General features: G+C 44.3%; 1 protein-coding gene across 1 annotated transcript; it reads left to right on the top strand.

Annotated features, from left to right (window-relative positions):
- Positions 1-35: 35 nt before the first annotated feature.
- LOC136021292 (ATP-binding cassette sub-family A member 10-like) lies at positions 36-22,085 on the top strand. The gene is made up of 39 exons (XM_065693362.1): positions 36-228; positions 1,790-1,899; positions 2,228-2,438; positions 2,859-3,017; positions 3,250-3,350; positions 4,092-4,318; positions 4,634-4,772; positions 5,128-5,313; positions 6,632-6,779; positions 7,272-7,443; positions 7,835-7,893; positions 8,300-8,410; positions 8,493-8,668; positions 8,998-9,117; positions 9,464-9,602; positions 9,738-9,828; positions 10,181-10,320; positions 10,681-10,800; positions 10,972-11,167; positions 11,871-12,040; positions 12,752-12,879; positions 13,232-13,369; positions 13,810-13,923; positions 14,052-14,222; positions 14,559-14,669; positions 15,271-15,399; positions 16,165-16,233; positions 16,658-16,749; positions 16,984-17,104; positions 17,438-17,555; positions 17,989-18,080; positions 18,641-18,819; positions 19,403-19,478; positions 19,754-19,848; positions 20,302-20,421; positions 20,598-20,738; positions 21,012-21,091; positions 21,172-21,227; positions 21,491-22,085. The coding sequence occupies exons 2-39, from the start codon at positions 1,798-1,800 to the stop codon at positions 21,587-21,589; spliced, it is 4,896 nt and encodes a 1,631-aa protein (XP_065549434.1). The 5' UTR covers positions 36-228; positions 1,790-1,797; the 3' UTR covers positions 21,590-22,085.
- Positions 22,086-23,033: the final 948 nt, after the last annotated feature.

Raw genomic sequence — 23,033 nt, 5'->3', positions numbered from 1 at the left:
CCAAAGAGGAAGGGGGGGGGGAGGAAGCAAGGGAAAAGAGAAGTGATGGTGTGAGGAATGCCTTTTGGCAGAAGTGCTGGACTGAAGAAATGAGTGCGTGGACAAAGGAGCACTGAGAGCCACTGGGCAGCGGGGCCAGTCCATGCCAGGAGGAGGATCAGCATCTCTGCTTCTATAGGCACACTGCAAAGGACGAGCTCTGGATTCCTTTCAAACCTTCCCATCAAGGTAAGGTTAAGCATTCTTCTTCAAGGAAGTAAAAATTGCTATTTAAAGGATATGAAAACATCCAGTAATTAATAACACTTAACATTGGCTGAGAATATGAATGCATAGGTGGGACACTGGGCATCTTTCTAACAGGCTGAGTTAAGTTTGTGATGAAGCTTAGTGGCTACTTAAAGGTGACAGTTTGATATGGAATAACACACAAACGGAGCTCAGTTTATGGCAGAGATCTATTTCCACAGGTTCTCAGTGCTAAGGGGATGTGTTAGGATCAGTCCAGCTCCGTATTTTAGCTAATCCAGCACGTGAGGAGCAGATTTCTTTCCCGACATGCAGTGTAAGCTAAGGATTGAATTTAAAGAGTCTTCTGTCACTGAGCCCGTGTCCCTGCTCATCCTCCTGGCATGCTGTGCTAGTGCATGTGTTTGCAGCGTGCACCGAGGGAAGACCATTTGTTGCAGCTGCTTTTCCAGCATTCCAGCGCCTGCTGCCTCATTACAGGGATCATGCCTCTCCTGTGGGCTGCATATAAATAACTGGAAGAAGATCAACTCTGTCTTGCCTGTCAGCGCTGTGAGGCATCATCCGCCAAAGGGAGCAGCACAACGTAAATCCTCCTTCCATACGACAGGAAGGTTTGGAGGGATTAGATCTACAAATGTTCTGCTATTTCCACCTAAGATGTCACGTATAGAAGATCAGTGTCTTGTTTGAAAGCATATTTTATCTATATATGTGACAGCGGAGCAGTGAGTGTTGCTCTTCTGCATAGGGTTTACTTAATCCTTTTCCTCATTAAAGGTACTCTTAATTACTGATGGCTAATATGGATGTATCTCATCTGCAAAATTTACTCTGGCAGCCAGCTCTGTGCCTGCTTCTTTAAGTTACCACCACCAGCATTAATCCAGGCAGCAAATCTCTGTTTTGCTTTGACCACGTCTTTTAAAGGATGCTGCCAGGTCTGCTGGAGTAACACACCAAAACAGGCTCGTGGCTGTCTGCTTCTCTCTTGTTTTCTATTAATATCCCCAGCAACAACAGCTCTCCCCACACACTTCCAAGAATTTGTTCTCTCCTAGCTCCGAGTTGCCTTCAACCAGTGCTGTTTTCCTTGTGAGCTCAGCTCACACCGCAGCCAGGAGTTGCTCAATGCTTCTTGGTGTGAAGCTTTCAGCACGTTAAGATGACATGCGGAAAGGTTTTGGTGATTTTAATTGACCATGTTGTCATTTCTTACCTATTAAGGCACCCAAGCCCATTTCAGGTTGTGTGGAATGATCTTCCCTCTTTTATTTCACAAATAACTCCTCCAGTTTTACCATGCTACAGCACAAAAGTGTGAAATTCTGGTTGCAATCAATGTCTTACCACTGTAAGGGTTGGGATGTTGAGGATGATGAGGTCCTGCCATGTTAGAAGCTGTGCTGCAGGGCTGGCTTGTGCTCAGCACGTGAGGTCTGAGCTGCTCCTTGCAGCAAGAACAGAGGTAAAGCATCACTGCTTTTCTGGCTTTTCTTGCATTTGAAAGTGATTTGGGGCAAAAAAATTATGTTTGTAGGTTCAAAGATGAAGACTCTTCAGAGAAATACGGGGGTGTTCCAGCAAACTAAAGTTCTCTTGTGGAAAAATATCCTGATGAAGTGGAGGATGAAGACGCAGAGCTTTCAGGTAAGCTGAAATAGAAAGACAACAGTGAGTAGTCAGCCACTGAGAGTGGCCAATCCCTGCCTGCCCTAAGTTACTCTTGAAAAGCCTGGCTGGTAACAGACACCTTGAGACTTCACTTTCTTAACTGCTATTTCTGTCTTTCATGTGATATATGAGAGCACCGATGGGTTCTTTGGGTAATTTACTGAGGTAACAAGCACGATGCAAAGACCATTTGTTAGTTAACATCTGAGGTACCTGTGTGACTTAGTGCTTCTTGTATTTTAATCCCATATAGAGTACACTTTTGTACTGTTAAATCCTCTTCTCTGCTCTCCCCCTCTCCTAGGAGTGGATGCTCTCTCTGCTCTTTCTGCCACTGATCTTCTTGGTGTGCATGTCCCTGAGGACCATCCGCTACCCTGAAGTGCCTTATGGCTACCTCGGGCACTTGGATGATCCTGCCTACGATGCCACTGGGGTCACCATCGCTTATACACCCATCACTGTGACCACAAGGCAGATCATGAATAAAGTGGCCTTGAACTCGGTAATGATAGGTACGGTTGGCTTGCTAAATATGTAACTTTGTCATTATTTAACCTATTGTACAAGTTTTGTGGTTTATTGGTTCTCCAATATCTTTGGTCAGGGGAGAAAACTCGTCCCAACTTTTCCATTCTCATCAATACTTCTTCTCTAGTATTTAAATTATTACTGAGTGCTTCAGAGGAGCAAAGCTGAACCTTTCCCAATATTCTCTATGTAGACTAATACTATTAAGACACCTTGGTTTGTTCTTTTGAGGTACATTTCTCAACAGATGAAGTATGAAGGTTTTTAAAGTGCCACCCCATCCCATGAGGAGAGCTGGGAAGGAGGAGTCGCAGTGCTAAAAAAGCAGGATATACACCCAGTGCCTGGGCACGTATTTCCAGACCTGAAAAACCTCATTGCAATTCTTTTCTTACACACCACAGGTATAGCATTAAAAGCACTGGACAGTGAGAGAGCCCTGGAAGAAGCCTGGATTTCAAATAGAGAAATTATAGGGGTTGTATTTAAGGACAACTTCTCCTATCACCTCAGGTTTCCTGCTGAGAATGTGGCTATTCCAAATGACAACTTTGGACACATAGGTAATACAAAATGAGGATGTATGGGTGGGAGATTGCCTGGCATGGGCAGAATTGCTTCCTTGGAATAATCCATATCTGTTCAGTGATAAGTTGTTATTTTTCTGGTCAGGGGGACACTGTCCATTTCCAGAGTCCCCATAGTGCACATGCATCTTAGCATCAGCTTTTGCAGTGAAAGCCATTTACCTTTCACCGCTCTTACCTGTGATTCCCTTCACCTCTCACCTTGCAGATAACTGTTACGATTTCTCATGGACGAACTGTCACAGCCCGAGGTACTGGTACAAAGGCTTCCTGTCCCTGCAGGCCAGCATTGATGCTGCTATTATAGAGGTAAATGGGATTTATGACCTGGTGTAGGTGTCCTTTTGTTTTAAGCGTGGTATAGGAGAGACAAATTGTTCTGTGGCAATAGCAAAGTCAGAAAATTCTGCATAGAAAGAACCTTTTTAAATACTCAGCCACCCGAGTACTATTGGCAGTGCCAGTGGGAACTTGAATGCAATCAGTGGCTCCTGACTTTAGTTTCTCTTAAAGGCTGGGAACCAAGTGTAATACCATTATTTGATTTAGGGAATTACTCAGATTCCAAGGAAAAGGCAGTTCTTGCAGGAGACTGGGGTGCTCTGCGTATCTGCTGAATTACTTGGTTTCAAAGTAGGCATGTCTGTAATTTCTTGTCCTTCCTTTCCAAATTGTTCCTCAAAAGCGTACCAGGATAGGGGTAATATCACCTGGCTGTGCATCTCCAGTTGTCCAGGCTGGTTTTGTACCTGGGGAGAGAAACAGGACACTGGGGAATGTGAATCATTTGTGTGTCTGGATCCTTACCTCTGGATGAGCTTGAAGGATTTCTCTCTCCAATTAGACAAAGGAGGCAATCTAGCTGAGGAGCAGACACACAAATGAGTCAGATGAGCCCTTCCTATTGGGCTTTATCGCATTACTTGTTAGTGTTTTCTATAAAGCTGCATTCAAAAGTACACCTAAAGATGGTGAATCAGAAGGTTCCTTATATAAATCCATCTCACTGCAGAAAATAAGTGCTGAGGTGCTGACCTTGAATTCCTTTAGGTGGTGGCAAATCATTCTGTTTGGGAAGAAATGAAATCAATTGCTGGTGTCCGTATGAAGTCCCGGAGCGTCATCCCCTCCATCACACTAAACTACAGTTACTTCATGATTACTATTGTGATGTGTTTCTCCCCGTTCATGTATTTCTTGTCAATGAATGTTGCAAGAGAAAAGAAGCAGCTCAAAGTATTGATGAAGACAATGGGGCTGCAGGACCTTGCGTTTTGGTGAGTTCTTTTTTAACTAAGGTGTGTTTGCCAGAAAGCAGAATACTCCTGGGCACTTGAGCAGTCAGTTAGTAAGTTGAATGGGCTCATAAGTTTTCTCCAGTACTCTAAGGACAAACCAGAAGTGCTGAGCATGGCAGTGGTGCGCTCTTCTTCCTTAGTGTTTCCTCCTCAGGTGGATGGTGCAATCTGTTCTGAACGAGTTGACCCTGGGACATAATTAATATCTTAATATGAAATGGTTCTGGCACGCAGATCAAGTCGCAACAACAGTTCTTATTTAAATGAAAGTGTCATGCCCCCTTTCATCCTCAGGCTCTCCTGGAGTCTGCTCTATGCTGTTTACGTGTTGGTCCTCTCCTGCCTGCTGACAGCTGTCGTGGTGCAGAACTCTTTCTACCTCAGCAGCTTCCCTGCGGTCCTACTGCTGTTTTTCCTCTATGGCCTAGCATGTGTAAGTCGGGTTTTACAGCCACGTTTTCTCACTACATGATTTATTGCACTGTTGAGGAGCCTTTTGCACAGTGCTCAGGACTGCATCCCTTGTATGGTCATACTGATTGAAATAGCTGCGTGGATTCTCTGACTCAGCAGCAGTGATTTGAATCGCAGCCTGAAGGTCTGACAAGGCAGTAGGTTGGCTACCAAAGACCTGGTCTGAAAGTCAGATCAACCCACTAAGAAGGATTTTAGCGTATTTTATTACATGGACTCAGCTCAGGAGCGATCTCTTTGCCTGCCAAATGGAGGCGCTACAGTAAAAGAGATTTATTTTCTTCCCTGATTGAAGGAAACTTCTGTTCTTACAGATCCACCTGGTTTTCATGCTCTGCTCCCTAGTAAGGACCTCCAGACTCCCTGGTTTCATGGCGTTCCTCATCACCCTCCTCTTCGGATGCCTGAGCCTTGTGGTGCTGATAGAAAACCTTCCAGAACCAGTGAAATGGTTTCTTGGTCTCTTCTGTCCTTTTGCATTTAACGCTGGCATTGCAAAGGTATGGCACACCATCTCTGCAGCTGAACCTTCCTGGTAGTTTGCTGTCCTGGGCAAAGTGAGGACAGAGTATATTTTATCACAGACAGAGGCCATGAAGGACCCTGCTGTGCTTTGCTGGTAGAAAAAGGTGTGGGAAGTCACAGTCCTCGTTGCAAAAGACCAGTTTCTCCACATCTGTAAAATCTTCCAGTACTCTTCATTCACACCTATGAGAGCTGAGCTGCTGTTGGGCAGCAAAGAGGGGCTCCGATGCCCCCATCCCATTCCCCTGTTTAAAAGCTGATGAATGCAAACAACACCACAGCCCTCCTCACAGTCTGTCATTGTGCACTTCAGCACCACCCACATGAACCCGAGGAAGCCGCAGCGAGCCCATCGCCACACACAACAGCACCATTATCCTCTGGGGCTGGACCCCAGGCGGATGGGAGTTGACTTGGGGACATCAGCTCTTCTCAACCCGGTCATTCCCCTCTTGCTGCAGCGACTCTTCCTGGCAACAGAGGCACTGCAAACACAACTCCAGTTTCCTGCTGCAGCCATCCTTCCTCCATCCCCACTTTGGATAATTCAGTGCAGTTTCCCAGTTTTCCATAAGCCATATCGCCATAGCTCTGAGCAATGCTTGCTAGCTCCAGTTATTCAATATACATATGTGTGTATATATATATTAAAGAATATATATATTTTTATATATATTAAATATTATTAAATATATTTAAATATAAATATATATTATATATCATTTTACATATTATATATATAAATATAAAATAATTATATATAATTATATATAAATATATAAATACATATATATTAAATGTATATATATTAAATATATATATTAAAAATATATATTCTTTATATATATAAAAAGATTTAATATATATACACACACATATAATACGTGTGTATATATAGATTAAAGAATCTGCCTGGGAGAAGAGATTCTGCACCAGCAGAAAAGAAACTGAGTTTACTGCTAACTTACCATATGGATAAATCCATCACTATGTAAAATTGTACTGTCTTTGTCATGACTCTGTCACATCAAGGCTGCCAATATCATGTTTCTTGAATGATTTTCTGTAACATTCTGGTCTCTGCTTTCGGATTGTTCTGGAAAATTCTAAATGAAACCAGAAGATCTCTGCATGGAGTAAATGTATTTCCTTTCCTCACTAGATAGAAAGGAAGGAACACTGGTCAGTACTGCAGATGACATCTGGGTTAACAAAGTCAATTATGCCCATGGTTCTATGGCATCTGCGTAGTTTTCCAGCCTGCAAATTATCCTTCTTTGTCTTTTATTTCAGGTTTTCCATTTAGAAAAATATGGAATGGGTTTCTCTTTTTCTAACTTAATGGAGGATTCATACTTTCTATTTTCGACTTACATTATGCTGGTCTTTGACTCAGTCATATACATGCTGTTAGCTATGTACTTCGACAAAGTTCTCCCAGGTGGGTATAATTTATACTTATGATTATACTCTCTCATTTTATACCTCTGATTTCTATGGATTGCCTATAATAGCTTGTCAAGGAAATGAGGGCCTGCTCCATTCTCAGAATGGGTTTTGGACTAAAAACCTGTATTATGTTACTGAATGACTTTTCAGCCCCCAGCATGCACACTCTTAAGTCCCAAATCAAAGACAACAAAGTACTTGGTGGTCTTTCTTTCTCTTATATTGCTGTTGAGCTGTTTATGAGAAAACAGAGTGGGATGATACGTTAATTCATTAAGTAAATGCTGAATTCACTAGGTATAGCCCTGAAGCCAGCCTTCTTGTCTCTCCTAACCCCATCTCCTAACCTCTCTTTTTAACCCCTCAAAGTACCGATTTTCAGGCAGCCAGGTTCTTATTAGACCCTCCTATAGGTTTAGTCCCAGATGGTGCTTTGGTTGTGGCTTTGGTTAATGACAGATCACCTTCTCTGCTTTCCTCTAAGGCAAACATGGCATCCCAGAGTCCCCTTTTTTCTGCCTGAAGCCCTCGTACTGGGTGCGGAGCAGGAGAAGCTCTACCAGAAAGATGCCCCGAACTCCAGTGAACCCTGAAGAGCTCCTCAGTGACGATGTGGAGCCAGTGCCCTCTGAATTCACGGGGAAAGAGGCCATCAGGTAAAGAGAGGAGCTGCTGTTCATGCTTTTTCAGTTGGTGGGCTTGGGTTTAATGCTCCCACTACTTCCACCATCAGCTTTGTTTTGATTTATCCAGGCAGCTTTTGTGTTCAGGAGGCTCTTGCAAAACACTTTATTTCACAGAGAAATATTAGAGATGGAATGCAGATCAGATAAATAGATAATGCAGGCTGAGCACTAAGAGTGAAATTTGGGTAAATTCAGTTTTAAAAATAGCAGGGTTTTTGGTGTAGACCTGGTTAAACATCCATTAAGAACCTTGTCTTTGCAAGGCTGGGTGGTCCAATACTGTGTGCCAGGTAGAGCTGTTCACACCTGTATACAGAGCATACCAAACCAAACCATAACAGCCTACTCACCTTCCTTTTAGACTCAGCAATATTAAAAAAGCATATGAGAAGAAGGACAAGAAGACAGAAGCTTTAAGAGGTGAGAAAGCCTTGATACTGATTCCTGTGTTATAGATGAGGGAAAGCAGTTGCGCAAACATTTTGGTCAAAGAAATATAACACTTGCATTGCTTAAAAATTTATGTCAAATATTGATGTAACTGATCACTATTTTGTTCAGTTTTCACTGATTTTCCATATTTAATAAGACTAAAGAGAACGAATATTTTTTTCCTATTGTATTTCTGTCTCTTCTGCTAAATACAGAGCAACTTCTTATGTCTTTAGTTAAAGGTTTGCAGAACTTTGCCCCACATTCCTTAATGCACTTTTCAATAATTATCTTTACCTAGTCCTTATACTCCTGAACTTGTCCTACCCTCAACAATGAGTAGAGCCAAGTCAAACCTTATTTCTTCCCAAACTTGATGTTATTTGCATTCTAGGTTTGTCTCTAAATATTTATGAGGGTCAGATCACTGCCTTACTTGGCCACAGTGGGGCTGGAAAGACAACGCTGTTAAACGTGCTCAGTGGGCTCACTTTCCCTTCTGAAGGTAGGATGGCAAGTAGTGGGCTTAATTCAAAAGCTGTGAAGACCAGCTCATTCCACCTCACCACTTTTATTCCTATAAACAGGCTCTGCAACCATCTACAACTATAAACTCTCTGAAATAGGAGATAGGAAAGAGATTCAAGAGATGATTGGCGTCTGCCCCCAGTTCAATGTACAGTTCGGTGTCTTAACGGTGAAAGAAAACTTGAAAACCTTTGCAGAAATCAAGGGCATCAGGTCCAAAGAGGTAGAGCGAGAGGTAAGTGCGTGTCCCGTGAGCACACCCATGGAATGCATCATGTTTCAGCAAAGGCTCCTTTGGGAAGCTCAAAGGCTCCTTCTGGTTATGTCTTCTGAAAACCAAAGCTGGTTTTGACCATCAGCCAGGTTAGTAGGCAAGCTTGTGGGCTTGATGCAACCACAGCAATACATCTGCTCAACCCAAGGATATAAGCGGATGACCCGTTGCTGGTGATGATAGACCTTGGTCCATGCTCTTAGAAACTGTACCTTCAATCCCAGCCAGATCTCCTTCACAACTAGTAAAGACACTTGGTGCTGAGAATGGACATCCTTGTGTTATTCTAGGTGCAAAACATTTTGGAGCTGCTGGATATCAGTACCATTCAAAACACTCAAGCGGAGAAACTCAGTGGTGGGCAGAAACGGAAGTTATCCATTGGAATAGCCATGCTTGGGAACCCTCAGGTAAAGCAGCAGCAGGCATGGAGCTTGTAACATAGGGAATGTTTAGGTCCAAAGTAAGTAAAACCTTGTCACGTACTTTGCTACAAGCTCTTGCATGATTTCAGACATCTTTAAAGTTCTCATAATTACTAACATTAATAAATTACATTATATTGCTGATCCATTGTGCTAGTCTAGTTTTAAAGCACACAGACAGTTCCTTGACCTCAGCTGCCAGAATAGATGCCTTTGCACAAAAGATGGCTTGGGTCTCTTGCCTTCAGGACATGAGGTTTTCAGAACATCAAACCCCAAAGACATGCAATAACTCTGGCATGAGGAATGTCTGATTTCATCCATTCTACAGGTTTTGCTCCTGGATGAGCCAACAGCTGGGTTGGATCCTCTTTCCAGGCACAAGGTGTGGAGCCTCCTTAAGGAGCACAGAGCTGGACGGGTGATCCTGTTCAGTACCCAGTTCATGGAAGAGGCTGATACCCTCGCAGGCAAGCACTGGCTCAGCCTTGCAGCATCTCTGCAGAGCAACCCTGGAGCAGAAAGCTCATATGAGGTTCAGTTGCAAAACCAGTTTTGAACCACAGCTCTACAGTATAAATCCCTTTGGCTTATTCTTCCTCTAGACCGCAAGGCTTTCATCTCACACGGGAGGCTGAAATGTGTCGGTTCTTCTCTGTTCTTGAAGAAGAAATGGGGGATTTGCTACCATTTAAGGTATCTGCTTCAACCCCAGCAATGGGTATCTGGGAATATTCATGTACAGGGAGCCGCCAGAATGAGTGTCAGGGGGAAACCATATTGCAAATGTCATCAAACCAAGAAAATGAGCTTGATTAATACAGTTAAATAAACTGAATCAGGAATTTACTCAGGAGTAAGGAATGAATGAAATACACTGGAGCTTTCTTTGTATGCATCCAAGCAAACCCAGTGGTGGCAGTTGCTCGAGTCTGGGTTCGTGTTTGGGTTTGGGGGATTATTTGTGTTTGGGTTTTTTGCGCTTGTTTGGTTGCTAGGGTTGGTTTGTTGTTGTTTCAAGACTAAGCATCTCTTTATGACTGAACAGGATCCATGTCAGTGAGTCCTGTGACTTAAAGAACGTGACATCTCTGGTTAAACGGTACATCCCCAATGTCATAGTCTTAGGACACAGTCAATATGAGCTGAGATATAAACTGCCACTAGAAAACATGAACAAATTCCCAGGTAATGTGTATTAAAATAATTCAGAATTGTTCATAGGGAAACGAAATAATCACAAATGTGGGGAAAGAGAAATGGAGAGATTTTCTATAGAAGTCACAAAGGAATTAGAACTGTTGCATTATGGTCTTGTCCTACAATTTTAGCATAGAATCATAGAACATAGAATCACAGAATGGTTTGGGTTGGAAAGGGCCTTAAGATCATCCAGTTCCAGCCCCCCTGCCATGGGCAGGGACACCTCACACTCAACCACGTCACCCAAGGCTCAGTCCAACCTGGCCTTGAACATTGCCAGGGGTGGAGCTTATATGTGCTTATGTTTGCAACCTTGGAGGCACTTGTGTTATCTCTGCCCTGCAGATCTGTTCAGTGGCCTCGACAGTTGCTCTGACCAGGGAATTATCAATTACGGGGTTAGCATGACAACCCTGGAGGATGTCTTCCTGAGGCTGGAGGAAGAAGCCACAGTGGATCAAGAAGGTACAATCGTGGCTGCAAACGCACAATCCACAGCCAAAGGGAGCAGCTACTTTGCAATAACCCCTGGCCATGCCTCCAACAGCTGGTTACTGCATGGCTCTTAGGCTTTCACACATTACAATATAGAAGCTGGTCTTAGACATAAATGCGCACGTGGAAAACTCTCTGCAGATGAGCACGTCCTCCGGGAAGAGTGTGCAGATGTGGGATCACGATGCCCTGAGGAGATGGAGCCGGGCTCCCTCCTGCTCTCGGACTCTGGAAAGGCGGCAGTCGTTGGCTTGGCTCTCTGGAGGCAGCAGGTCTTTGCCATGGCATGGGTGCACTTCTTAAAGCTGAAGAGCTCAGTGAAAAGCCTGCGGTCCATGTATGTACCAACGTGATTCTCTCTTGCAGATCCGAGCAGTCACAGCAGGCTGTTTCAATGAGCCATTTAGATTAGTTGGTATCAGGTCTTAGCAATGAATGATCTTGGTAATCTGCACTCAGAGGAGAGAAAAGCTTCTTCTTTTCCAGTGCCAGTAATACAAAATCTCCCTTTTGTGCATTTTCCTTTCTGTACTGAGTAATTTATGCAACAGAAACCCAATTTCTTTCTGAAGAAAAGAATCATTTAGAAACACTTTTATTTCAGATGGAGGGGGAAGTTTCAAAATAAACCAGTGTGTACAGAGAGAGGGGAAAATGCTGCTATCAGGCTTCCTCTTTTAACTTAAAATTCTCTCACGTTGCCAATATTGAACTATTTTGGCCCCATTGATCTTCAAGCTGGTATTTCCTGCTGGGGTACAAGAAACCGATGGGAGACGCTGATTTATGCATCTTTCAGGAAATCTGAAAAGCGTTTTATGGCTCTAAAATTTGAGCATTGCAGATCTAAGGTTTCTCTCCCTGATGCATTCTGAGGTTGTTTGTGAATGATCAAATTTGAGACTTCTGAAAAGAAAATTGCCAAATATTTTTAACAGAAGGAGCGTTGGGTAACCCGAATACAGTTTAACCATTCCCAATAGGCAACCGCATTCTGCCGAAGGTCTGTTTTCAGAGTGTTTATCCATCTTTCTCTTTAGTTTGCTGCTCTATGTGGTTTTCCTGCTTCCTGTGGTTTTGCAACTGTCCCTGCTTGCTGCCTGGAAGAGCGCGAATGCTTGGGAGCTCTCATCTGCACGGTACTTCTTGCCCCAGGGGAAGAGGGCTTGGTCAGAGACAACAACCAGCCTCCTGGTCCACAACAACACGGGTGAGGGCAATGATATCTCCTCATCCTTTCCTGTGCTGGGGCTGCTTGGTGTTGCAAAGGAAAATAGTGAAAGAGGAGATAGTTGTAGGATGTAGGGGATCTAAGGTGTGATGGAGGGTTTTGTGATGGAGAAGCATGGGAATTGTCATTTTTTAAAGGTTGTGAAGGAAACCCACTGGGTAAGATAATGATGCAATGATGTGAAAAGGGTATCATAGCAGATGAGATTAGAAGGAACCCAGTTCTTTCCCTGCCCCAAATCCAGACCCCTATCCAAAGTCTCTGCTTTTTCAGAGCATGGGATTCTCAAACCACGCTCCAGCAAAGGCTCACTAATGCTGAATAAAATTAATGATCTGTTCCAGTTTTACCCTCAATGTTCCTATGACTGGATGCTATTTAACATTATTTGGCCAGAGTATGAGACTGTTGGCTTCATCAGACCATCACAAAGGGAGGGTACATTTGGTAGCAGTTCAGGAAAGGCAGCGGAAAAAATGACAATGCAAAAATGCAGTCAATGAGACTGAAATCCATTAACTTAATAAGAATGTGCAATGATCTGCCACGTGTGTGCTGTCTGATATCCACGGTTATTAGACTTCCTCAGGTTCTGTTTGGTGGTCATGGATTTGAAGAAAAACCCCAAACTATCAAAGACTCTCCTGTTGTCCAGTATTATGATTCCTCTACTTTCGGCTTTCACACCAGGCACAGCCATTGAAGACTTCATCCACGTGCTCGAGAGCCAAGATCTCACAGTGGAAATAACAAGTGAGGAAAACACCACAGAGGAGCTAAAACACAATGGGGCTATAAAGGTGTCTCGCAAAGGTCAGGTGAGGATTTTGGTTCTCCTCCTCCTGTTTCTTCCCAACAACTGAACAACTTAGCATGACGCATCCATCTCGTCTACCTGTGGGATGGTCCTGTTGAAAAAGGCCCATGGGTTGAAAGATGTGGAAGTGTTTTAACCAATAAACTACATGATAGAGGAGACCTTATCTCCTTCATCCTCCACCTCAAACTTCATGTTTTTTGTAGCACTGACTTCTAATAACTTCTAATTTGGTTTTTAGCAAACAAAGCATAAGCAAAATTATTCCAGGCCTGGATTCTCCTGGTGTGCTCCTTTTCTACTACAGATGAGAAAAGCCAAGAGTTTTCATCTTGTTTTCTTGCTCTTTCAAGAGCTACAGGTTTACCGTGTTATGCCACCTGGAGGCTGTCAACTGCTTCCCAGTGCTTGTAAATGTCATTAGCAACGCTCTGCTGAAAGCCTTCAATTCCACCGTGCACATTCGGATCTGGAGCCATCCATTTTTCTCTGTAAGTGCCAGAGCCAGAAGGTGTCAGAAAATAGTCCTTAAATCTGATTAAGGTCTCAGTAACTCATCAGATTTAAACGGGAAGCCTGCGGGCTGTATGTGCCTGTTAGCCCACCTTCCTCAATGCTCACTCTGGCCCATGGGCTGTACGTACCTGTAAGCCCACCTTCCTCAATGCTCACTCTGGAATATTTGACTTCAGGAAAACTGAAGGCTGGGAGGGTTTCTTCAGGAGGGTTTCTTCAGGAGGTTCCTTATTCTCTACTTCACTTTGCAGGGCTGTGGTTTGAGGAAAACCATCCTCCTCACAGTATTTGCTTTCAGATCTCACTTTGTGTTCATCCTGTCCTGTATTTCATGAGAAATGCAATAAAACAAATCATTGCACCTTGCCTTTTACATGGCATACGTTTTACACAATGCTTTGTTCTTCTTTTTCAGGTAGACGATCCACAATTCTGGGGTATTTTTGTTACTATTTACCTCTATTATATGCTGTTGTTATTCCCTGGTTTTCCTCCTCACTTCGCAATGGGCTATATGCAGGATTACAAGGTAAACGAAGGCAGATTTGGGGTGCACGGAAGGGATTACAACTGCGTTGACACAAGGAAGTTTGAGTATGATGCCATGAGCAGCTTTGCAGCCAACAACAGACTACTCTTTCCATTGTGTCTTCCCAGGTGGGAGCTCGTGCCCAGCTGAGGGTCTCAGGGCTCTTTCCCTCCGCATACTGGTGTGGCCAGGCACTGGTGGACATCCCACTGTGCTGGCTCCTCCTCTTCTCCATGTTTGGGCTCCAGTTTGCATTGAGCACCAAAACTTCCTGGCACACTGACACCCTCTTCCTGCTGGTACATCCCATTCTGATGATTGCTGGCTCACTAAGGGAGGGATTGAGGTAGTATTCAGAGCACATGTAGGGATACAGGAGACACCTCTGTGTCCCAAGGTGCTTACTGACCTTCTCCTTGTTTCACCTCCTATAGTTTGGGTTTTCCCAGCTGGAAATAAAAGGCAATAAATCTTGCCTTTTAATATACTCCTTTACACTTGGCAGTAGAATTGTGGTAATTTATGAACTCCTTGATCTCAATGTATGATCGTTTAAACTGAACCACATTGCTATATATAGGTTCCTGGTTGTTTAGACGGCTCCAATTTCTAATGAAAGCCCTTTCTTTCTGTAGATCACAGGCGCTCTTAGCTATGGAATTTCTATTGTTCTCTTCACTTACGTGATCTCCTTCGTCTTTCGCAGAGGATGGAACTGTGATTTTTGGTCTTTTATCATGATAGCGGTAAGCGTATGGCTAGAAAATGTGCTTTACAGAAATGTATTTTGAGATCATAAGGACGAACTCTATGTCAGAACACCAAGTACACATGAAGAACGTAAACACAAGCGTGCGTTTTATAGCAGTCAATTCTGTATTAAATTCCTGACACCATGTTCTGTTCCTGTAATCCTACTGTGGCACAGGGAAATGCTTGGATATACCCTGCTCCAGCGCAGGAATGAAGACAAAAAAGTTATTTATTGCTCTGTTCAACACTTTGCATCCAGGAGAAGTAAGGTGTAGAGACATGAGCCGTTAGGTTAGACGCAGCCTGACTTGGGTTATTTGGCATGAACTTGGGTTGGAAAGAACAGGATGGGATGCCATGCTTCATTGCTCTGCCTGGAAAGAAGTTTCCCCAGCTGACCCAAACCAGCATCCTACCTTCAGGCAGAGATGGCTGAAAACATCCTGATCCCTCACTGTTTCTCATCTTTTTATCTCTTGTCCACCTTCAGGAATCCATCAGGGAAATGAAAAAGTAGAACCCACACAACTTTAAAGGCTAGTGATGAGCATGATCTTCCCCATCAGCTAAGTTACTCTCTTGCTTTATTCTTAGGTATGCTTCGTTACTTGTATCGTCAGCAAAGTCATGGATTTTTCGGTGGGTATCAGAACCACCCTCTACGTTCTGTCTCTCTTGATTCCCTTGTACCCACTGATGTGTTTAACGACGAGCTGCATGCAGGTAAGCAATGGTGCTGAGCAAGGAAAGGCACCCCACCACAGAACACAACTATGTGTTCTTGTGAGCAAAGTCTGGTGATACCCACACATTGTGCTCTGGGAAGGCTCCTTAGTTTTCTCTTACGGGTGGGATTTTCCCAGTGGCCAGAGTGCATCATTAGATATCCATTTCAGATCAGATCTGATTTTCCCTGCTGCTCATTATGGTTAGGGAATACTCCTGGTGCTTGAGCTGTGGTTGTAGATTAGGATCTTCCCATGCGGACTCGAGCAACTTGGCTTGAACAGCCATAAGAGAAACTTACACATCTGATGTTGCATGGAAACCAAGGGAGAATTCAGAACACTCACAAGGTGCTTTACTCCATGTCAGCTGAAGGGGGGGTGGAAAGTCAGCTAGGAATTTAACACTACCCTCCAGCTACACACAAGACCACTTATGAGCCCCAAACTACTTAGGAGTAAGTCCAAACGGAAGAGACTCCTCCTCTGTCCTGTCCCATTCACCTCCACCTCTTCTCTGCTGGGACTCCAAAGGAGAGGAGGCAAGGTATTTTGCTGTGATAGGCCATTATCCCCAGGAGGAGGGTTTGAGACGCGCTGAGTGCTGTGACATTTTCTGCTATCTGTATTTGTTCATTGTGTGGTGAATGTCTTAGGTAAACCAGAAGCTTTTCTCCAGTTCCGAAGTATTTGTTATTTGCTTTTAACCCTTCCAGAATTAGCCAGCCGCTCTTAACTGTGTATTTTCTTATTCTTCTTACAGGTTTTTGTCGATGACGAGAGGTTTTTTGATCTGACTCCAAAGACTGATTTACTAATAACTGTCTTTGCAGTAAGAAAACATTTAAGATTACTTTTATGTAGTAATGCATGTCTACTAAACCCTGCCCTCAGTTACGAGTAAACAGGCAAGAACCCTGGGCTCATTTCATGCAGCAGGAGCAAGATGGGTTAACCCCCGTGCAAAAATAGCCTTTCCCCTTTGAAATGGGGAAGGGGGAATGGAATAAGCCCAAATCACTTAATGCTGCCTTGTTATTTTTATGAATGATGCTTTTCTTCTACTATCGCTATTTTCTGGAGTATTGGCAAGTGATAGCAGAGTTCACCTCCTTCAGGATTACCCCAAATTTAGATGTTTCACGCACTATGGTTTTCCCCCATGTATTTTATAACCCCACCACCACCACCATCTCAGTTTCAGCCACAAGTAGGTGGAATGCAAAGCTGTTAATGTGGCAACCTCTCTTTTTCAGCCTTTGATCCATTCTGTGGGTTTCATTTTTCTTCTTCGATATTTGGAGATCAAATATGGAAGAGCAGTTCTGAGAAGGGACCCGATATTTAGGTTGGTATAAACACGCGCGCACCGCAGGCACATGTGAGATCTAAACTGCTATCACACTGCTTTACCTTGACGACAACGCGTGGGTCAGATACCATTGACTTTGTGTCCCTATTTTTAAATACATGTTTAAATACTGGTGATTTTTTAGAACTAAAATAGCCTCTTAAATACTGCAGAGCAATAAAACAGCTCTCAAGCTTGCTAGTACCTCCATATGGTGTTTCATGTTTGTAGGATTTCCCCAAGAAGACAAAGCAGCCACCAGCATCCTGAAGAGCTTGAAGAGGAAGATGAAGATGTTAAAGCTGAAAGAGCAGCAGTGAGAAATGCCATAGCGACTCCGAGTCAGGAGGAGGTATGACCAAATCTGTCTTTTTTTTTTACCAATAAGAAGCCCACTGGTAAAAACCAAATGATCAGGTATCAATAAGCACAGGTCAGTGCTTTGCCTGTATTATTCTCATGGGGAAAATCCAACCCCCATAAGTACAGTGTGGGCCCAATCAGGGTAGAAACGAAAGCTGTTAAGAGGAACGTAAAGTGTCCTTTTGCACCTCAGATTCCCAACGAATTAGAAAACAAAAGATCTTTAGAAGGTTTTCTGCCTTTTTTAATGGAAAAATGTTACTGAAGGCCTAATGCTATCCAATATAATAGACTGATCTTTCTTCTCCCTGCTTGCTTTCAGAAATCAGTCATTATTGTCAGCAATCTGTGCAAGGAATATAAAGTAAAGCAACCTGGTTCCATTTTTAAGAAGAAGAGGAAAATGGCCACCAAAAATGTTTCCTTCTGTGTTAAAAAAGGTGAGATCTGGAACTGTTCTCCTTAGACCTGATTTGGACCCTGATCATACCCAGAGTGTTAATTCTCACTTATCTGAGTAAGGATGTAAAGGTCAAATCTGTTTGTTCTGTGGTTAAGGCACGTTCAGTCTGTGGTTGATGTGATAATGGACAGTGTAAGGCGGAGGCATTCTGTTGGTTACCTTTGACTCTGTTACCCAAAATAACGTAGCTCCAGAATCCACTTGAGCAGAGACTTCTGAGAGCCCTGGGAGCAATGCTCAGGCTCGCAGCATCATTAAAGTTGAAATGTTATGAGCTCTCAGAGCATACATTTATCCTATTTACTTTTATATGTCTTTGTTATTAATTGTATTTTTTCTTTTATGGGACTGTGCCTGATGTATTTCTTGAAGGGGAAGTATTACTAAGAAATTACATGCATTTATTCCAGGAGAAGTATTAGGGCTGCTGGGGCCCAATGGAGCTGGTAAAAGCACAGCTATGAAAATGATCACTGGAGAGACAACACTGACTGCTGGGCAGGTAGGAGAAAGGGGAGAGATCCATGATAAAAGCATGACTGCAAACCTTGGTGCTAGGCTAAGCTATCATTATTTTGCAAAGCATTATGAGTGATCAAGGTTTTAACTGCTTTCACTGTGCTGTTAGATTGTATTGATTGTATTAAATTAAATGTAGTGATTAAAGATATTCATAGAATCATAGAGTGGTTTGTGTTGGAAGGGACCTTAAGGCTCATCCTGTCCCAACCCCCTGACACAGGCAGGGACCTCTTCCACTGGAGCAGCTTGATCAAACCCCATCCAGCCTGGCCTTGAACACTGCCAGGGATGGGGCAGCCGCAGCTTCTCTGGGCACCCTGTGCCAGTGCCTCAGCACCAAATTTTGAGCTACGTCTGATTTTGACAAGCAGTTGCATCTACCTTAATTGTCCATGGCTATCTTTAGAAGCAACGCAAAATGAGGGTTGCAAAATCACTTCCTCGCTCTTTGGGTTTCCTCACCTAAATCCCAGTAGTCTTGCCCTTGTATCTGCATCTGGGCAAGGCTATGAGAGCAGAACTATCACCCTATTTGTGTAGGTGCTGATGAAGAAACGAAATGGAGCAACATCCCACCTCCAGGACCATGCACCCTCCTTCCTGGGGTACTGCCCACAAGAGGACCCACTCTGGCCAGACCTCACCGTGCACCAGCACCTGCAGGTCTATGCAGCTGTGAAAGGGGTGCCCAAGGAGGATACGGCTGCTGCTGTCAACCGGTATGGATGGAGGGTGCTTCAGGGGTTGGCCAAGGGTTTATCCCCACTCCTAGGCAGCGAGGAGAGGACCAGAAAGTCAAAATTCACTCTAAGCCATAAAGAAGCTCAGGAAATGGAGCTGCAAAACTGATTTTGTGCTAAATGCCGTGATTAAGTGAGTGGGTTAAGAAAATCCCCAATTCGCCTGAGTGCATCTAGTGAGGATAAATTTACCACTAATGCCTTTTTAAGTGTGTTATCTTTAGGAAGCTTTCCTGAAATCTGATGTTATAGCTGGGAACTACAAGAAAGGGTGCTTAAGCACTGCGGGCTCAACTGACATTGGCAAGGTGGAATGGATTTATAATGCTGTTGACACTAATGCTGGGTTTAGACAAAAGCTTGTGGCTTATTCAGTACACTCTGCTTCAAGTATTCCCTTCCATTTTAATAACGCAATAAATGCTTAATGAAAACAAGCAGGAGTGAAAAGCAAGGGGAAGAAAGTTCCTTTTTCTTATCATTGTGGGAGTCCTTGATGAGTGTATTGATTTGGAATAACAAAAATGTTCTTTCTTTTTAACACTTGCTCCCTTCCCCCCAGAATAGTAAATGCTCTGCAGCTTCAAGACTACCTAAAAAAGAAATCCAGGAAATTATCTGCTGGGATAACCAGAAAGGTTTGTATTGTTTTATCCACGATGAGCACTGCAATGCTCATAGCACAAATCAAATCCCCTTTGTCAGCAAAGGGACCTACCTGGGCTCTGAGCTACAGTGAGAGCATCATGGTGTCCCCCATGGTGGGGTGATGGAAAATCAGCCTTTTCCAAGACCACACTGCCTACAAATCAAACCTTTATTCCCATAAATGAAGTGATGCTGCTGCAGCCTTTTGTAGACCAAATGCCAGGGACTGCAAAAGGATTGATCCAGTCACTTTTCCCTGTCCTAGCTGTGCTTTGCCATGTGCATGCTGGGCAACCCAGCGGTCCTGCTCCTGGATGAGCCATCGACTGGCATGGACCCCAAAGGGCAGCGCTGTGTCTGGTGAGTAGGATGTTGGGCACTGTGTCACCACAGTCGTAAAGGGTGCAGTGCCTAAGGCCAGGTAAAGAGTGCTTGACCCCATCTGCGGTTAGCGCTGCTTATCACTTGCCAATGGTTTTAACTGGAAATTCGATTTTCTTGGTTCTGTCTAGCTAAAACAGGAGCAAGGAGAGAGAAAAAACATTTTACTTTCACCCTTATTGCAAACCTTCATAAAGGGACCTGAGTCAAAAATAGTTATTAATGTATATATATACACACGTATATTCTAATATTGTTATTTCAAAGTATTATCACGTGTACGTCAGTCTAAAATTGCTGTATGTGAATTTTTACACTTGTTTTAGGGGAAAGGCATTTGGAGGGACGAAGGTATAAGAAAAAGTGTCCAATACTCCTAGGGAACATTAACTTTATTTTTCCTTCTTTTTTTATCCCCCTTCTGGTCCTCAGGAAAACGCTTCGTGCCGCCCTGAAAGCCAAGGAGTCAGGAGCCATCCTTTCCACACACCACATGGAGGAGGCGGAGGCAGTGTGCGACCGTGTGGCCATCCTGGTGTCGGGGCAGCTACGGTGGGAGCACAGCTGAGCTGGGAAACAGGGGCTCCTCCTCCAGCCTCACCTACCAGAGCCCATCACCGTGGGCTTCATTGAGCGCTCCCTGTGATTTCACCAGTTTGGGAAGGAGCGGATGATGGGGCAGCAATGGTTTCACACGCGCATCTCTTCTTTTCCATCCCCTCCTGCAGGTGCATTGGCTCCGTTCAGTACCTGAAGAGCAAGTTTGGCAAGGGCTATCTGCTGGAAATTAAGGTGAAGGATCCGCAGCGCGCTGAGCTTCTCCATGCTGAGATTTTGAGGATTTTCCCAGGCGCAGCCCGTCAGGAGCGGTAACTATAAAATATGGGATGAACGGTGGTTTCAACAGGAATTCATCCCTGAAAACATGCCCAGTGTGATGGCCAGACTCAGGGTCCCAGCTGGAGATGGATGACCGGCTCAGACACCCTGTCTGGGGATCTGATTTGATAACGTCACCACGTCCAGCCCTGCTGTAACCACTGCAGCAAAACGTCCACATATCAATCTCATAGCATGGTTAAAGTTTTGATCCCAGGACCTCAGTACAGACCAGGAATCATCTTTTCCTCTTTTCCTTCAAGGTTCCCTTCTTTGCTAGTCTACAAGGTCCCAATGGAAGATGCACTGCCCCTGTCTCAATCTTTCTCCAAGCTAGAGGAAGGTGAGAGCAAAACAAGGTGACTTTCTGAGGAGGCAAAACACAGACTGTCATTTTTTGACTCTCTTTCCATTTCCCCACAGCTAAACAAAAATGCAACCTCGAGGACTACAGCTTCTCTTTGAACACTTTGGCTCAGGTGGGTGATTTCAAGGCTGGGTATGCTGTAAAGGCATGAGCAGGAAGAAAAGCTCCAGTGGGATCTGGTGGAGCAGCGAGGCTCCACAAAAAGACTGTTGCGGGAGGGGTGGGTGATGGATGCTGTGCTGGGGAAGTGGTAGGAAATGGTCTGGGGTTTTTGCACTGCAGGGATTTCGTGTGATGGGAATAAGTGTAGGCAAATCGCTGCTGCCTGGCTCCGCTCACCCAAGCCAGGGCCACAGCACGTCTTGTCCCTTTCAGGTGTTTCTGGAACTCTCCCGAGAGCAGGAAATGGATAATTTTGACCTGATTTTGGATGGGGCTTTTGAATGGAATCAGCTTCAGCAGGAGGACTGCTGAAGATCCAAGATGCTCATTTACACATTACTCCGTATTAACCCAATGTGATACTGCACGTATTTAATACCATTATCAGTGAACCATGAAGAGGAAGAGCAGCTCTACCTTTCCAGCAAGCATCTGCTGAGGGCTCCTCTCCAATGCAGAAGACATTCCACCTGGACATTGCAGGTGCCTACATTAAGCCCAACCAGCATTTCCAATGGCTGGTTGATGAAGCAGTGCCTGCACTGATGAAAGCTCTCATCAAACAGAGCAGCACACAGCAAAGGGACAAAGAGGTTTGCAGGGACTGTGACCCATCTATGGGGATCGGGGCTCTGCTTTGCTCAGTAGATGTGGGTGCATCAGGGAATTTTGGACATGCTGCCAGCTTTCTAGGCTCCTCTCCCGCCGATGTGTGGGGCTATTTGCCTACGATGTATTTAAATACATCTTAATGAAATTTGCACTCTATTTTTATACCCTTCCAATAAATGTCTCTATGGAAACTGCCGTTACAGCCTCACATGTCATCACTGCTGTGGACTGTCAGGAGCAGCTCAGGCTGCTTCCCATGGGGATGGAGGTGGCTACAGAGGTGCAAGAGCTACTGGTCAGGCTGTTGTAGTCGCTCCTGTTTGCTGTCTCCATCAGCCTGGAGAAGAGAAAGCTCTGCAAAGATGTTGTAACAGCCTTTTAGTACTTAAAAGGGGTTTATGAGAAAGATGGAGACAAACTTTACAGCAGGGCCTGTTGTGATAGGAAAAGAGGAGGTGGTTTTAAACTAAAAGAGGGTAGATTTAGACTAGATATAAGGAAGGAATTTTTTACAATAAGCAGTGAGACACCGGAACAGGTTGCCCAGCGAGGCGATAGATGCCTCATCCCTGGTAACGTTCAGGATCAGGCCAGACAGGGTTTTAAGCAACCTGTTCTAGTTGAAGATGTCTCTGCTCACTGCAGGACGGTTTGGACTAGATGGCCTTTAAAGGTCCTTTCCCACCCAAACCATTCTATGATTCCATCATTCTCCTCCTGACAACTCGGGCACATTTTATCCCTGTGCCCAGCTCCTTTGCAAAGGTTAAAACCCACAGAACAAACGTGGCCCAGTTCTCTTTATCTGACCTGCAGCAGTGGCTGTGTCGCAATCACTGCTTGGGTCTGCTCCCCACTTGGCTTCGAAACAGATTTTGGCAGTTGGAGGACACATACTTAGAGGGCTCGTGATTGTTTCCCTGCTGATTGCACAACAGCTCCATCTGTAATCCCCCCCTCTCTCCCCTCGGGAAGTGCAATCACCAGCACTGCAGTCACCTGTGCACACACTCGGCTCTAGGAAATGGGAGCTCAGGGAAAGGGAATTGGTCTTTGAGTGATGTAAAGACACAAACAGCAATAAAAGCCCCAGCAAAGTCCTGTTCCAGAGAGAGCACCTCTGGCATCTGGATGAAGAGGAGCG

Source organism: Lathamus discolor, chromosome 13, assembly GCF_037157495.1.
Source record: "Lathamus discolor isolate bLatDis1 chromosome 13, bLatDis1.hap1, whole genome shotgun sequence".
Classification (NCBI taxonomy): domain Eukaryota; kingdom Metazoa; phylum Chordata; class Aves; order Psittaciformes; family Psittacidae; genus Lathamus; species Lathamus discolor.
This window is presented reverse-complemented; position numbering and strand designations above follow the sequence as displayed.

Coding starts and splice junctions, on each gene's coding strand:
- LOC136021292 (XM_065693362.1), top strand. CDS start 1,798: ATGAAGACTCTTCAGAGAAATACGGGGGTGTTCCAGCAAACTAAAGTT. Junction 7,444..7,834: donor ACGGGGAAAGAGGCCATCAG/GTAAAGAGAGGA, acceptor CCTTCCTTTTAG/ACTCAGCAATATTAAAAAAG. Junction 7,894..8,299: donor GAAGACAGAAGCTTTAAGAG/GTGAGAAAGCCT, acceptor TTTGCATTCTAG/GTTTGTCTCTAAATATTTAT.